The 18,348-nt window shown below is 35.6% G+C and overlaps 1 protein-coding gene across 3 annotated transcripts; it reads left to right on the forward strand.

The window, feature by feature from the left end:
* Positions 1-16,120: 16,120 nt before the first annotated feature.
* LOC111622218 lies at positions 16,121-18,040 on the forward strand. Of its 3 annotated transcripts, none has more exons than XM_023364569.1 (3): positions 16,121-16,293; positions 16,362-16,575; positions 16,825-18,040. In XM_023364569.1, exons 2-3 carry the CDS (start codon positions 16,373-16,375, stop codon positions 17,858-17,860), a joined length of 1,239 nt encoding a protein of 412 aa, XP_023220337.1. In that variant the 5' UTR covers positions 16,121-16,293; positions 16,362-16,372; the 3' UTR covers positions 17,861-18,040. The 3 variants fall into 3 exon arrangements, with proteins under 3 accessions (XP_023220337.1, XP_023220334.1, XP_023220336.1); XM_023364568.1 differs by having other exon boundaries at positions 16,132-16,257; positions 16,326-16,575; positions 16,825-18,039; XM_023364566.1 differs by having other exon boundaries at positions 16,122-16,575; positions 16,825-18,038.
* Positions 18,041-18,348: the final 308 nt, after the last annotated feature.

Genomic DNA, 18,348 nt, shown 5'->3' on the forward strand with positions numbered 1-18,348 from the left:
CTACAAATGTGTCTATTAGTGAACGAAAGTTTATTCTCAGATTACCTGCGACGTCGGAAATGCTCAAACAATTTGCTAGGTTTGTACGAATCTACTTTATATAAAAGTTAAATATTCATTTGTCTTTCGCAGACGAATATTTTAGGAAAATCGTGTTGACAGAAACGTTTGGCTTCGTTTAGTTGTTTTTCAATTCCGTGCCAGGAAAAAATTATCTGGTCAGAATATACACTACTGTATACAAATAATTAAAATTAGTTTCTAATTTTTCTACAACGAATTCTCTTTCCAGATATTTAGAGAACGAAATCGCGGAGTTTACTTCTGCCGATAACGGATTCCAAATGTACTTATTTGGCAAACGTCATTTTATTAAGGAGCTGCAAGAACTGTGTCTCGAGTATCTGGTAGAATCGATTTATTCCGGAAACGTTTGTCCTACCCGCGATTTGGCCGTCAGACACGACGAAAAACAATTGCAATATCATTGTTGGAAGCGATTCAGTTTGTCCGATAACAGTATATTCCGAACCGACGATTTCCAACGTTGCGAAGTAAATACAATTAACAAGTTATTGAGAGGTTCCTTTTACTACGAACTGAACGAAGAGGATTTGTTCTTCGGTCTTCTCGTGTGGGTGGAAAAATCGTTTACGACTACGAAGGAAACAAATGCTAATATATCGAAGACAAATGTCATAAACCATTCCTCAGTCTAGTCTGATTTTTACTCGTAGAACCGGATACGTTAAAGAAGATTGTAAACAGCTGTGGTAAAGGTCGGATTTTAACGAAAGAAGACGTTCGCTGCATAGAATTTCTCACTGGAAAAAATGTTGCTCTTCTGCCGGCAACAATTTCTGCTAGTGTTAATCCGCGAAGATTTTTCGATTATTCTTTGTCTATAGCCGTAAATACTCCGAAGGAAACGTTAAAAAGGAACGTGAGGATGGAAGAAAAATTTCGATTAATGGCCGACGTTTGGGTATCCGAAAATTGTATTGTCAACGCCATTAGTCTTCCGATATCCCAGGACAATCCAGAGGGAATTAAGGTTTTGATGGGCACGAAGAAGAAATATTCCCACGATTTTCTATACGAAAGAAATATCTGCGGTATAGAAGGAATTACAGTAGACTCCCCTATAATGCGTAGATACGTTTTTCTTTATACGAGTTTGGCGTTGTAAAAATCCTTAAATACATGAGCTAATCGCAGCCCGACACGTGTGAAGTTTACGGACTACAGCTGTTTGAAAGGTTTTCTTCCATAAAATTAATCGATTCTAGACTAATTCGACTCAACATTTCAAAAATACGCATCATTTTTTACGAATAATCCGTATAAACTATACTATAAACAAAAAATTGTAGAATTACTTACCGAGTGTGCACCGTTCGACGTCACCATTGCTTAAGCTTGTGTTCGTCGCGGAGCAGCGCACTAAATGGGGGCCGCGATTTTTGATGTTATTTTTCTGCGAAATATTCGTTGAACTTTGGAGACATCATTAATAGAAATAATTTTTATGGCCGTTGAATAAGAAATGTTTCTTTCACAAGAAATGTGTAAAGTTAGTGCTGTATTAGACTTACGGTACCTAATTTACATACTGTACAGACGATAGTAAACAACTTACTTGCTTAAACTCTCCGTAGCGTGGCGCAGGGCGGAGGAAAGTAGTTCGGCTGCTCATCCACTGTTGGTCCAGATTCTATTAATCTTGTCGCGACACGAGTCCGCGACGACGTTTTAGGAGTTCCTTTATACGAATATTGCTACAATTTTTTCGCTACGTTATAGGAATTTCCGTTATAGGAACCCACGTTATAGGGGGGTCGACTGTATTTCGGAAACGTTTGTCGTATCTACGATTTGGCCGTCAGACACGACGAAAAACAATCGCAATATCATTGTTGGAAGCGTTTCAGTTTGTCCGATAACAGTATATTCCGAACCGACGATTTCCGACGTTGCGAAGTAAATACAATTAACAAGTTATTGAAAGGTTCCTTTTACTACGAAACTGAACGAAGAGGATTTGTTCTTCGGTCTTCTCGTGTGGGTGGAAAAAACGTAAAAACATAAAACTATTCCTGCCTGTGATCCGATTTTTCCTCATAGAACCGGATAGGTTAAAGAAGTTTGTAAACAGTTGTGGTAAAGATCGGATTTTAACGAAAGAAGACGTTCGCTGCATAGAATTTTTCACAGGAAAAAATGTTACCGATCTGCCGGCAACAATTTCTGCTAGTGTTAATCCGCGAATATTTTTCGATTATTCTTTGTCTGTAGCCATAAATACTTCGAAAGAAACATTAAAAAGGAACATGAGGATGGAAGAAAATTTTCGGTTAATGGCCGACGATTGGGTACCCGAAAATTGTATTGTCAACGCCATTAGTCTTCCGATATCCCACCATAATCCGGAGGAAATTAAGGTTTTGGTGGGCACGAAAAGAAATGTTCCCACGATTTTCTATACGAAAGAAATATCTGCGGTAGAGAAATAATTATCTATTTTAAAGAAGCCAAATATTTCCAGAAGCGCGGTCTACTTATATTTTCCGTTAAAATTCCCAGAGAAGAAATAGATTCGAATTTTATACGGCTCTTAGGACACGCGGAAGGTTATATCCCACTACACTATTTCGGAGATAAAAGTACGAGCGACGAAGAGAAAAGAAACACTTTTAATTGTCGCATTTGCCTCTTTTAAATTGTAAAACCGTTTTTTAACAGAGTTACGTTAGAAAATTTTAATTAGAACAACAGCCGTTAATTTTGCAGGATATTCACAATTAATTTTATTCTTGTGTTAATAATTACATCGAAATTGCAGAAAATTGAAAGAAATGAATGTCAACTGCCAGAAGAAGGACGATTGATTTTTTCATTGCGGTTGCACCTTAGAAAATAAAATTGTAATTCGTACTTTAACATTAAGCGTTAACCGTCAAAAACATTGTTTGTGTTTTTTATTTGGCTTTTTTTCTTTTACAAATTAAGTGCGCGACGTGGCATAAATTTAGAATTTTCACTTTTCCGGCTCTGTTATAAATAACAGAGAATATACAGTGTAAAAATGACCTCCCAGAGCCTTCTCCATTCTTGAATTTCTTGAATCAGTTTGTAGCGGATCTGTTGACTACATCCTTGCCAAATGCCTCGGTCACATTATGGCCACCTTTGAAGTGACAAGAGCAACAGCACACAAATATATTCTTTCATATGTTTCATATTGTCAGACATTACTGATGTGTCTATTTCCAATAAAATGTGTGATGAAACTTTTTTAGCCACTCTACTTATACAGTGGTGCCTCGTATAACGTACTTAATCCGTTCCAGGTGCACGTCCGTTAAGTGAAAAGTCTGTTATACGAAACGCATTTTCCTATAGAAATACATGTTAATACATATAATTCGTTCCGCAGCATAAAATAACCATACTGTACCATTAAAAGAATGAAAATGGAGCAGTCACAAATTATGCCGGGTAGTCAGATGTTGTGAGGAGGAGATGGAGGAATTTTCTTCACACATTTATACAGATACAGACTTTTTACACATTGCAGCAGGTCTCTTTTTATTGATTTTTAATCGGAGTCAGATTCAGGAGAGGCTATCGGAGCTTGCAGGGTCAACTCCTCTTGTTCCATCCTTTGTTTTTTGCCTGCTGGCTTCTTGAAAAAACGTGTCCAAGGTGGTCTGTTTCTCTCTTCTTCAACACCTGTCGGAAATGACGGGCAAGAGTGTCATTGTAGAGATTATTGATCCTAATGGCCTCAGCTCTGTTTGGATAATGAGTGTTGGTAAACTCCTGAACCTCTCCCCATTTGACAAGGAAGTTTTTGTCAAGTTTCACTCCTTCTGATGATTTCTTGCATTGTTTCAATTGAAATCATCTTTCTGTTTTTTAGAAGCCATGATTTGCACAATACTTGAATAAATGTAAATATCCCGCACTGAGGTGATGTACCTAATAAACAAGAGAGCAAGCCGAATCCCAACGGGAGGTCTGTACTTCAGATATACTAATAATATATTCTAATAACACTAATATATTATAAAAATAGCAGATTGCCATTGGCAACGGCAAAAGAGTGGAAACATTATTCGTACTTGTTCACAGAAAGTCAGTTGTTCGCAGCGTCCGTTATTCAAGCCGTACGTTATACGAGGCACCACTGTATATATATACCACATCAAACGTACGCACACGAATAATTCGAATTGAAGAGGTAGATGATCAACAACACAACAATTGATCAATTGTTATCAAAATATTCGTTTTCGAAAAATTATCGTTGCTAATTGTGATTTACCGCTTAACAATGTTTAACCTTTCAGCACGCGCCTAGTGCCAATTAGGCACCAATCGATTTTTAATTACTTCGTGTAAAAATTCTAATTGTGTGAATAATCTGAAAAAATTATTACCTGTCTAATTTTTCTTCAATTTTACGATGCGCAATTCAATTTTTGCTTAAAGCGTCTTATTATTTTTATTTAATTATTGGTGCCGAATCGGCACTATGGCGCGCGTGATCTCGAATTTCAATTTTCAAATTTCCCGCCAGTCGCTGTTACTAAAAATAGCTGCAGCTACGGCGCGCGCTTCTTCGCTTATAATCGCGTTATTATAAAGCTAATAACTTTTAAAAAACTGAAATTTGAGCGAAAATAATTTAATTTTTTTCATTGGTACTTTTTAATCATTTTATAAAGTTTTATGACACCATCACATTTTCCTGAGTGGAAGTAAACAATTTGTTAGCCATTTGACCCTCAGCAGACAGAGAAGGAAGTTTTTGAAAACGAAGTAATAAAGCGTTTAGCAGTTTGTTGTTTTTCACAGTGGAGGACTAGTAAGTCTATATAATAGACTCTAGTAAGACTTATTAGAGTCTATTATTTTCCAGAGAATAAATAATAGAGTTGAAAAATAGCACAATTCCGTGAAATGTAACAAATCTGATGTCAATAAACGAAAGTTGAAATTATTTATAGTGAGTTAATATTTTATAAGTTCAGTTTTTGCATTTACGAATCAAATTCTAAAAAATATTAATGTTTTTATTTAAATAAATTTAAATAAAAAAAATAGAATTTTAATTATTTAAATAAAAATTCTATATTTTTACAACAACAAGTATTTTATACTGTTAGATGGTAGAGAAATCGAGGATTTAATCGTAGTCAAGCATTTACTGTATATCAGTAAAAATAAAAACATTGCATTAATTTGGTTTATATATTTTGCCGTTACATTGCGCCAAGTAAGCTTTAAACTACAGTCAGTAATATATATTATTATTATATGAATTTATTAATTATAATAAACATACACTATGTCTAAAATTTCATTAGAATAGCACTCTCTAATTAACATCTTTAAGTAATTGAATCGGGTCCCGCCGCCATCTTAAATTACGCGCGACTGTAATTAATCGATTCTGAGCGCGTCCTGTTGCATTAAATTAAATAATTCATAAAAATAAAAATAATAAATATGTTTACAAAATAATTGACTATATCTATTCGCAATAGTACTCTAAAACACATCGTACTTATAGTTTAGCATTTCTGATAACAATTAATTAATTTTTAAATTTTATATTTTATATATAAAATGCGAATAAAAAAACATAAATGCGTAAAACTTAATAAAAAAAATATCTGCAACTTCAGAAAACACATATATATGAGAATCTATCAAAAAAAGTTAGTTAATAATAATTAAAATCGAGAAAAAAAATAAAACTTTCGAGGTAAAATAATTTCTGTGGTAAAAAGTGAGGTAAGCGATCACGTGACGCCCGTCTCCCCATCGTCTATAACCAAAACGGCCGAGGGTGAAATAAAAGCGAAAACATCAGTAGAAGTAAAAACAAACATCGGCGCGTATCTAGGACTATATATTTGAACGGGAGCGAAGATGAAACACGACACTTTGTAATTTATGATAATTACCTTCTAATATTAAAAAATTAAAATCATCAAAAAATTATAACAAAATTAAAATTTTTTGACTAAACTCGACTACAAACATATCTTAGAACTGGATTAAAGTAAAAGTACCCGTTTTTCGACGCTAAATTTTTATTAATTAATTTTTTAAATTGATGCCTAATTGACCGAGCGCGCGTAATTTCTATTTGACGGAGCACGCCCGTGCTGAAAGGTTAAAAAGACTTAAATCTAGAGTCATCAGGGACTAAACTTACCCAAATAATCGGTGCAATTACAGCAAACCTCAGAAAATACTCGAAACAATTAAATGAGTCGCATTCGAACAAAACAAGACAATCGTCGAAATTTTATTGTCGCGTGGCGACTCGGTTTAATGTTAAAAACTTAGATTTTTTGACAAAATTTCGGGGTTTCCGCGTCGGTCTTTCTATAGACAGATCTGGACAGACCATTCTGCATTTTGTCTGTAGCTTTTCATTCATCCCCACAGAAACGAGGTAGAATCAATTTTGTTAAAGTTAGAATGTTCGAAGATTCTGGTAAATCAAGTAGATTTGAGTAGGATTCGACTTAAATGGAGCAATCGTAGAATCTGGAACAAATTGAAAAAATTGCAGCCCAACAACAATATAGAAACGTCGATTTGTCGATAAAGATAAAGACAACATGCTGCCAGTTCGTACAGTCAACGTTTCTCTGTCATAGCACCAGTGTTGCTGTTCCTAGTACATTTGTACTTTTCTGGTACATTTTGCCCTTTCCAGTAAATTGAAAGTACATTTAGATTTTTAGTACATTTTCAGTACATTATAATATTTAAAGTACCATTTACGTACAAAATAATATTTCACGCCTTAAAGAAAAAANCTTTTATTGTCATTGTGTTTTTATTTTTATTTATTTATTTATTAAATTTTTCTTTTCACTTTGCTTTGTTCATTAGTGCATACTGTAACTCGGAGGAACTATGTAACGGATATGTTCAGGTAATGCTCACTGCGGGGCAGCACTTTGTACCTTGTTTTAAATGTACAATTAAACTAATGAATGAATGAATGCTGAGCTGTTCCGCGACGAAAACAAACTTGAGCAACGGCGATGTCGAATAGTGCACACTCGGTAAGTAATCCTACAATTTTTTGTTTATAGCGTAGTTTATACGGATTATTTCCAAAAAAAATATACGTAATTTGGAAATGTTGAGTCGGATTAGTCTAGAATCGATTAATTTTATGGAAGAAAACCTTTCAAACAGCCGTAGTCCGTAAACTTGACACGTGTGGGGCTGTGATTGGAAGGACTCGTAAGAAATCGGATTCCTAAATAATGGAACGTATCTACTGTCTTATAGGGGGGTCGACTGTAATTAAATATCGTAATATTGTGACTAATTGTATTCCCGAAGTTTTTGAATTCACCAATCAGTAAAAACGTTTTTTCTCCAGAGTCGAAAATTTGTTTTTGTAAACGTAATATTAATTTCCTTGTATTTAACTCGTACTAATTTTATTCAATTTCTTTAAATTACTATTTAATTAATAACAATAAATACTAATATAAAAGCAGTCGTCTGTGTGTGAATTCCTTATAATTCCTTCAATTTTTGTCCAATCCAAATGAAATTTTGGATATACTATATATTCTTTCAGATATTTATAAAATATTAATTAAAAATGAGTGTCTTTATATCATAGCAGAAATCTAATTTATTTATTTATTATATTTTAAAACTTTAAACAAAGAAATGTAAAATTGTACACGACACTCTTTATTTATTTTCTGATATATTTGTATAATTTCGTAATCTCTTATCCCAGTTTCGGACTCCACCACTTCACTACTGACTGCTTTCTCTCTCTCTCTGACCGTTTTTTCTCGCTTTTACACCCTTCCTTTTACGATCCTTTGTCTACATTTCTTATTGCCATTTACGACTACATGCAAATGGTTGCACATGGACCGACAAAACAGCAGTGAGAGAGACAATATCGCTACACCCCCGACGCAAGATAATTGTTAGGGTGGTAACCCGAACACGGATCTGGACTAAACTCCTTAAGAGAGATGGAATTTTGTTGGACGCCCGAAGAGGAGAGGGGGGATGACTTGGACNTGTAGCCAGGCTTCCATCTGTCTGGATAGTGGACAAAGACGCCGCCACAGCCGTTCGTGATTGTGTCATTATCTCTCCTCGTCCGTTTTATGTCTGGAGTGTTCAGAACCTGCCCGCATATATATGGCCCTTCACGTATTTACTGTCCCAACATGTCTTCACAATCAGATGGAAAACAATTCGGCGAAAAGGCTATCTCGCTTTCCTCGGCCAAACGATGCGGCCTTTCTCAACTTCCGTCAGTCGAACACGAAGACTTTGTATCGAACTGGCATGTCTGGCATTAGAAGGCTTCAAAACAGCGCAGACAAAAAAGTCCAGAAACGAATTGCTTAACTTTCCCGCCGACATTTAGTGGCACCATATCTTCTCATATTTTATTAAAAATCTTTTTATATTCTTAACTATTATAAAATGGCAGAAAGCTTAATTTTAATTAACTGCTAATAACAAGTAAAATCGTCATTAAGTCCGACCCTATTGAGATATACGACGTAGGAATCAATTCGACAAGATTAAATCTGTTTCTCGAGACATTTCTTAAAACTAAAGAACCCTTTTTGTTCAGGCGTTGCATCAAAAAGAATTTTATTCCGGTTGCGCTATTCTTCACTAGGGAATTATGTGGTATAGAATGATATAGAACTAATCTCATTTACAAACTCTTTCTATATTATCAAGGAGCCATTCTCGAAATACGTCCTCCTAAGCCGGATAGAAACCTTCCGATTTAACTTTCTTAACTCCTTTTCAGTGGGAAAAAATAGGTGTATTGGCGGACATCGGTGCGGTTTCTCTACGAAATCGGTTCGTTTCTGACGATGGAAACTTTATAGAAAAAGAAATTAAAAATTATCCAAGACTGACAATATACCGAAGGAGTCGGTTTTGTTGTTTTCTGTCGAGATGCATCCACTTTTCTTCTCGTTGCCGAGCTTCAGTAACGTTGACAAAATAGAATAAAATCCACTTAACATCTGTTAAATAAAAAAGTCTTTTATTCGAGCCAGTGTTTATAATTACAAGAACATAGAATATGAAATGCAGATGCTAGAACTGAGATTTAAAATTTAAATATTGTGTTTAAATAAATTTTTATGCTTCAAAAAAATCTTAATCGCACACATGGTCAGTGAGAAACTAAATTCGGGTCTAACGAAATACACCAGAAAGAGGTACTCACTCTCGTGACAAAGTTTTTCTTGATGAAGAAGAATCCTCCGACAGAAAGGCCGATCGGGGTCTTTCCGAATCTCTTCATGAAATCTAGAAACTAATCAGATAAGTTTATTAATCAAATTGTTTACGGTTAAAAGGCGAATTTAATAATTAATCGAGTATTTCGAGCGATGTCAACCTTGAGTTTGCTTTCAATTTTCATGTGGACGGAAGAAAATCTTCTGATTTCTATGAAGCTATTGTACAACTGAAAAAAAAATGAAAATTAATTTAATTAATATTCTTTTAATTATTTTTAGAATAAGTTCGCGTTAAACTCTGCATTGTAAAGTATATTATAGGAGCGATTAAAAACAGTATACATTGAGATACAACACGAAAATAAAAAACTCCAGCAAGGAGTTACTTAACTTCTCTGGCAAAATTTAAAACTGTCTGGGTGGAGCCATCCGTTTATAAAGTTCTTAATAATAGAATATCCTAACAGATGACTCTATAAATGATGTTTTAATAAAGAGAGTAGCCATAAAAGGTACGATTTTCTATTTCAACTTCATAATTAAAGTTTTTCGACTATTTACAAAACAGATCAAATTTTCGAGTCTATCTTAATCCTTTTTTATACAACACCGGAAGTAACAGTTAACACGGGGTTTTTTTTGTTGAAGAGTTTTTTTGTTGAAGAAAATTCTTCGACAAAAAAACCCGTGTTAACTGTTACTTCCGGTGTTGTATAAAAAAGGATTAAGATAGACTCGAAAATTTGATCTTTTTCTAAATAGTCGAAAACTTCAATTATGAAGAATTATATCCTGAGTTATTACAGAAATTGTATTGAAACTTATATGTTAGTTATGTTATGGTTTGCAATTGCATAAATATTTCATACGTTCCATGCAATTAAATAAGTAATAGCATAAATTTTTTAAATTAAATTTTAAGTTAGCTCTTTTCGCTCTATGGCACTAAAGGTTAGTGCACACATTCGCGAAATGACAAAATTTGCGGGAAACCACGTCGTATCCGACGTGTCGTTCATTCCCTCCGTTTTTCGCTGTCGCCAGCGAAATGTGCTCAGTGTGAACTAAGCTTAAGAGTGTATTTAGCAAATCCATTACGAATACTGCAAAGTCTTTAACGAGGCAGGAAGATTTGCTTTACTTTGGCTCGTCCGTACACTCTAACCACTAAGGAAGGCTCCTCTAATCTCGACACAGTGGGAACATTGAATTAAATAGTGGAAAAGGTTATAATTGGATACCGAGACGAAGAAGAGAGTATTAAAAGAAAAATTGGTGTTTCGCGTTTGTTTTAATTCACTAGTCTGTCTTTCACTATACAATATAATAAATCGTAAAAGAAATGCGTCATAGCCTTTTAATTCCAATGACGATACAATGATTTAAAAATGAAAATTATCCACACGAGAAACGTTTTTATTTCTATTTTTATTACGTGAACGAAGATAGCGCTTACCTCAGATGTTAAACGGGACAAAGCAAAAGAAAGTAGAAAAATCACGAAAAATAAAGCTAAACATAAAGCCGAAATGATGATTCTCAGAAGCAAGTTTATGTCGATGAATGCCACCACGTAAATGAAAAAACAATTGACGTACAGAGCCATGGCGTAGATCACAGGAAAGACGTATTCGCACGCCTCGTTCACCTGTACGAAGATGTCCAAAATTTCCGTGTGCTTTTCTATGCAACTATTTAAGAAGATCTCCAAACGACTGTTTTCGGCGTGGAAACTCTTCATCGCTGTTGACAGAGTTTTTAATCTTTCGAATATTATAAATCCAACGACGATACCTTGCAAGACGGAAAATAAAATAACAGCAAAATAATATATGTGACTGATATTTATAAGAATGCAACAAAATGCCGCTTCTCCGGGAGATTTCATATCTCTTATGATTGGAAAACCCAATATATCAACTACTACAGATTCAATAAGTAAGACGATAAAGTAGAGAATAAGTGAAATTAATGAAAGTGCTTCGAAGTGTTTGTTTAAGGAGATTTGTTCTTCGCAAGAGCTTTTCTTGTATTCGAAGTACAGTTTTCTTCTTTTAAATATGCCGAAAAGAACGGCACAAGACAGATAAACAATAGAATATATCAATCTGATAAAACTATTGCCGGTTCCGTAAACGTATACCCACTCACTGCAGGTTACGCCTTCGAAAATGGTTTCCAGAAACTGTCGAATTGTGATAGTCCACAAGAAAAGTTGTACCGTATTTTCGTAACACCCGTAAGCTTTGTCCAGGAAGAAACGAAATTTCGGTTTTCTTTCGTTCTTCTGGCAGTTGCAGTCCATAATTATATTCGTGGCGAAGACTTTGGCCGCTCGAAGAACAAAGTCGATCTGACAAACCGGACACCCGGCAGTTACATCCGAATCCATTATCAATTGTAATGGAAGTAAAGAATGTTTTGGAGCTAATACTGATGTTTAAACACCGACATACGTTTGTTCAAATGGTAGACGTACACGAATGACGATTATTTTATAAGACTGAGCAGTAGAGAATTTCATCCAAGCGCAGCACTTAGAAAACTAATTACGTATTGATTCGGTTCGATCTGAAACAGGCGTATCCATCGATATTAGTACAAACATTGCGTGCTGATAACTCGGGAATTTAATTAAGTATAAAATTTGCATCGTATATTAAAAACAATGCGATTTATATTCAAAATATTTTAAGAGGCGGAAGATTACTGAACTTAATTAAAATTCATATCGATTTGTCCCTTTTACGATAATTATGTGTACTTAGTGGAAAGCTTATGCGAAAATATTTTAGTCAATTAAAAGCTTTCCTTAGTTTTAAAGAATGTCGAAGATTTGAATATTTCTCCAGTTATTAAGATATAACAGAAATAATCGCAGATTGGAAATGCATATTTTGGAAAATAAATAAAATAGGGGAGAAAACGCGGTAACCGGGTTCGCATCCACCGCATTGGCTGTAAACGACAGAAGCTCTTGCCTTTCCCCCTTTAAGGAATAAAATGGCAGACGTTCGGTATTAAATAATTTTATTAAACAAACGATTTGGCTTCCGACGATAACCAAAGTGGAAGACGATTTCCGGTTCTACAAAAGTCGGCCCTTGGGACCGTCGTTCTTCCTGTACAAAAGGCGACGCGCCGTCCGCCACGCGTCGCGCCAGAGTCCGTTAAGCGAGTTTGTCGTGGACGATTGGTTGGAAGTTTTGAAATGCGGTTGTATACAGGAAGTTATCGTTTCAGATTTTTCATGTCATTGCAATTATGAGCGTGCAATAACATGAAAAATTTTAAAAACTAATAAGTAGGTTTCATGTTAATAAATACAAATGTATTCTGGAAGTTTATAAGTTAATTATAATTTCTGTTTTCTATATCCTTGTCGAGCACGAATGCGGTCACTGACGTTCACCGTCGCACCAATAGGGCGATCACCGATCCTAAATCGGTAAAATGTTTATTCAATAGCTGATATTCCTGTAAAGTAGCCTATACTTTTTTTCTGAACATAAAATGAATACAGTAGACCCCTATAAAACGGGTTCCTATAATTACGATTCCTATAAAACTGCGAAAAAATTGCGATGGTATCCGTAAAAAACGGTAAAAAAAAACTCCTATAATTACATAAAACGTCATCGGGCAGCCGAACTATTTTCCGCTGTCAAGCGCTACGCTACGGAGATATTACTATCGTCTGTACAGTATTATATATAAATTAGGTACTGTACATATAATTATATATTAATTATATATAAATTAGGTACTGTATATATAATTATATATTAACTTAATTTATTGTAACTTTATTATAATTATATATATATTTTTTGCCGCCTGAGAGTTTAGGCAAACTATCGTCTGTACAGTATGTAAATTAGGTACCGTAAGTCTAATACAGCACTGTGATTTTATACATTTCTTGTGAAAGAAACATTTCTTATTCAACGGCCATAAAAATTATTTATATTAATGATGTCTCCAAAGTTCAGCGAAGTTTTCGCAGAAAAATAACATCAGAAATCGCGGCCGCAGTTTGTTGAGCTGTTCCAAGAGGGCGCTAAACGGCTTAGTCAATGAATGCAGGAAAATTTTGCTCTGTATTCGAATTGAGTTTTTGCTGAAATTTTCACTTTAAGCTCTAAGTGTTATATATTTCTGGATAGCATTTTCCGTGTGGATTAAGAATCTGTTAAGTTTTTCAACGTACGTCAATTTTTCGCGAAGTTATTAGTTTTTGAAAACTGAATACTTTTAAAATCTTCAACATTCTTCTACAACGACTGTCGCCATAATAACGGTCCATAAAAGATTCCAGAATTTTTACCGGAAGTCGTATGTTCTTTCTTCATATTATTCTTTTTTTGGAAATTATTAATTTTAGAAGTTATTATACTCACAAGTCAGTGATGGCTATTGAAGAATTTCTGGAGAAAACTGAGGAAGCCATTGAGGATTTAAAGAGATATTTCCGTAATAANTTATCCCAGTTTCGGACTCCACCACTTCACTACTGACTGCTTTCTCTCTCTCTCTGACCGTTTTTTCTCGCTTTTACACCCTTCCTTTTACGATCCTTTGTCTACATTTCTTATTGCCATTTACGACTACATGCAAATGGTTGCACATGGACCGACAAAACAGCAGTGAGAGAGACAATATCGCTACACCCCCGACGCAAGATAATTGTTAGGGTGGTAACCCGAACACGGATCTGGACTAAACTCCTTAAGAGAGATGGAATTTTGTTGGACGCCCGAAGAGGAGAGGGGGGTTGACTTGGACATACTGGAATAAGCGGAAAAGGGAGAGTAAAAATTTCAAAAAAAACGTGCCCTCTGGGTTAGAATTAATATTAAAGGTCTACCGTATTTTTATATATAATATGTAAAACAATGTCTCTGGTTTGAAGTACAGTATTTTTATTTACTCCAAATGATTTTATACGTTTTAATTGAAACTTTTGTATGTAATTTTCCTTTTAGCTCTTGTGAAAAGTCGTTTCTTTTTTATGTGTAAAGATAAATTCCCTTTCTTTAGGCGTCTACATCAACGTAGGATGGCGGGTAGAATTAGAAACATTAATGTTACTAAATTTTGGTGGTTATTGGTCGACTCGGTGGGGAGATACAGGATTCTCGTGTGTCATATATCGAGTAGGGTCTGAATTAATGACGATTTTACAGGATTTTTTTTATAAAACCCATTCTTATTCTCAAAATTACGCTTTTTGCCATTTTATAATGATTAAAAATGTAAAAGTTTGGTTAATGTTTAGGGTCGTAGACTGTCATGGCGGCTCTTCCTGTTTTAGCCTCGAAACCGGACCGCTTTGGAGACGACGTGTCACGTGACGACGCGAGCGAACGGTGGCAGCTACGCGAGCGAACGGCGGCGGCTGCTGCGCCGCGATAAACGGGGAAAACCGACGCGCGGATTAACGTCCATATACGTAGATTCATGGCGGCTCATCTCTGATTTCGCAAAAAGAAAAGGAAACAGTGGGGACGCACGTTCTAACCTAACCTAACTTATTCTAATAATTTAATCGGTAATAATTGTGGTAATTTATTAGAATAGGTTAGGTTAGGTTAGAACGTGCGTCCCCACTGTTTTCTTTTTTTTTCTTGGTTAAAGTCCAGACACGTGGATTGCCATGGCGGCTGACCTCTGATTCCGGCAAAGAAAAGGAAACAGTGGGGACACACGTTCTAACCTAACCTATTCTAATAATATAATTGGTAATAATTATGATAATTTATCAGAATAGGTTAGGTTAGGTTAAAACGTGCGTCCCCACTATATCTGGACTTTAACCAAGAAAGCAAACATTGGGGACGCACGTTCTAACCTAACCTAACCTATTCTGATAAATTATCATAATTATTACCAATTATATTATTAGAATAGGTTAGGTTAGAACGTGTGTCCAAACTGTTTCCTTTCGTTTGCTGGAATCAGCGGTGAGCCGAAAAGCGCTGCCGCGGCGCAGCAGCCGCCGCCGTTCGCTCGCGTCGTCACGTGACAGGTCGTCTCCAAAGCGGTCCGGTTTCGAGGCTAAAACAGGAAGAGCCGCCATGACAGTCTACGACCCTAAACATTAACCAATAGTTTTTTTTTAAATGAAATACCGTAAGAGATAGACCCACATTTTAAACTTCGAATGATTGAATAATGTTATTAAAACCTTGCCAAGAGTCTGATCTCGGTCTACACCAGACTCGAATGCGCCAATTACGTGTTCCGTCCAAACCGTGCTAATGTGGCCAACGACAGATTGATCCTAATGTCCGAAAATTTAAATATACTCAAGCAAACAAAACCAGAAAACGAGCCGAAGAAAGATAAATTATAATAATGTGTACCCAATCGGGAACACCGAATGTAGATAGACAGTGCGACGTTTTGGTTGAGTTGACCATAGTAATTTAGGAACCAGCCAAACAACAAAGACTACGTAGAAAAAAAAATGTTCTCTGAATTGGCCAAAATAAAATCTTACATTAGGATCCGAGAATGTCGTTAATACATCATAGCATTAATGCAAGGTATTCAGTCGCAAATACTACAACGTTCCATAGGAGGAAGACATGCCGCCTCTAAATCAAGAGATCGAGAAATCACTGGATCTTTTTTAACTTCGATTTTCATCAAAACGTTTTCTCTCTTTGCTCCATAAAAATTCAATTATTCACACAAACAGTATTATAAAAATCTTCGAGGAACACATTGCAACGTCCTTTGTCAGATCAAAATACAACTAATTTGCATAATTTAGAGCATGAATGACTTTCCTCCCCTTAGTATGAAGTGTTGTAAACTAACTTCATTGCGGGAGAACGTAGACTTAACCTTATTAATTCAGTTTGTTCTTTATAAACGAAAACAATATTTCAAGTATAATAATATTTTTCTTAACAACTCGCCAATAATCACGAGGAAATCGACTCATTTGCATGTAAACCCAAACGTCTTCGACTTAAACGTTTGCAAACCGGCAAATGTAGTGAGAAGGAATCAAATTTCCATTGTCTTCCTGTTTATTTCTTTAAAATTTACATTAGTGTAATTTAGTAGAAAGGAAAATGCCAAATGTACAAGGCCAGGAAGTATTCAATTCAGACGAAGTGACTATATTCAACGACAATGAAGAATCGATGGTGGTGTCGCGAACCTCCTTGATAAAGAAGGGCGGATTACTAAAATATTCCGTAGCGGTGTGGTCGAACGAAAGAAAGCTTATTGTGAAGTTACCTCTGACACTGAAAATGCTACAACAATTTGCCAGGTTTGTACAAATGTATTCCGCGAAAGTTACAGTAGACCCCCTATAACACTGTTGATTATTCCGTTTCATATGAATTCCATGTTGTACGAGTCACTTAGATTTTACAAATACGTGTGCCGGGATGTAAACGCCTCACCTATTTGTAAAATCTAAGTGACTCGTACAACACGGAATTATCTACAGTGTTATAGGTGGTGTCTACTGTATTTATTTTCGGGTAGCCATTAAATGTTCTGTCGTTTGTTTCAGCTTTCTGGAGAAGAAAGTTTTTAAGTTTACTTCTGCGGATAACGGATTCAAAATGTACTTATTCGCCAAACGTTACTTTATTAGCAGACTAGAAAAAATGTGCCTAGATTATTTTAAAAGGTCGATTTCTACCGGAAACGTCTGTCGTATCCACGATTTAGCCTGCGGGCGAGACGTAAAACAATTGCAATACGAATGTTACTCTCAATTTAGTTTCTCCGATAAAAATATATTCCGTACCGACGATTTCAAATCGTGCCAAGACACTACTATTTACAAGTTACTGACCTGCCCCATTTACTCCGAATTGAAGGAATTCGATTTGTATATGGGACTTCGAACGTGGATGGAAAAAACATATCTTAAATTGAAGAAAACGAATACTATTATATCGAGGAGAGACATTATAAAACCTTTTCTGCCATTGATCAGATTTTTCGCTATAAAACCGGAATTCTTAAAACACATAGTAGAAAACTGTGAGAAAGCCGAGATTTTAACGGAAGAAGAAGTTCGATCGATAAGAGAATTTCTCACTGGGAAAAATGTAGCCCACCTCCCGGTAACGATTTCTGCTAATGTTCAATCGCGAGAATCTTATCGCTTGTTTACTGCCACCAACTTTGTCAGAAAAGAAACAATTAAATGGACGAATGGGGACTTCCAGTTTATGGCCGATATGTGGGTGCCTAAAATCTGTACGGTGAATGCCATCGAACTGCCAATAACCCATTTTAATTCTAAAGGGATAAAGGTTTTGTTCGGTACGAAGTCGACTTATTCGCACGATTTTCTATACGAGAGGGGCCTCTGCGATAAAGAAGGAATTGTGCGTTTAAAAAACGTGAAATTATTACCCGCCCGTAGCTTTCACATATTTACTGTTAAAGTTCCGAGAGAGGAAATTCGTTCCAATATCATACTGTTTTTGGAACATGCCTACGGATACGTTCCGATATACGATTTTCCATACTCGGCTATGAGAAGTGAAGAAGAAGGAACGATATTTCAGTGTAGACATTACTTCGTTTTCTAAAAATATTTTTAATGTTGTCTCCTGTAGGATACTCGAAGTGTTTTTTAGCTGTAAAGTTTTTATAATTTGTAACCAATTTTATGTTTGTTTTATTTATTTACAACCTCTTCTAATTATTTAATTTATAATTTGTTTTAATCTTTACTGCGACAAAGAATATTTGATAATAAATGTCATTGAATTAAAACACGTAACTGTATACAAATTTGTTCCTTTCGATACAGGGTAGGACAACCGTTTCTCCTATTAGACAACCGTCAGCCGTTTCATACTATATGAGACGGGACTCGACACATCAGGTAAGATTGCCCTGGGTACGCTCGTAGACAGAAACCACTGGGTCCAGAAAGCTCAAATTTTAAACGTAAACCTTTCTCGTTGTGAGTGAGGTCCTGGCAAAACTTCCGTGTCTATAGGTCAAAGTTCGCGGGGGTACCCCACGGAGCAATTTCGCTAAATTATATGATAATAGGCCTACATATAAATGG

Source organism: Centruroides sculpturatus, unplaced genomic scaffold, assembly GCF_000671375.1.
Source record: "Centruroides sculpturatus isolate CEXI.00-Female unplaced genomic scaffold, Cexi_2.0 scaffold219, whole genome shotgun sequence".
In the NCBI taxonomy this organism is placed as follows: Eukaryota; Metazoa; Arthropoda; class Arachnida; order Scorpiones; family Buthidae; genus Centruroides; species Centruroides sculpturatus.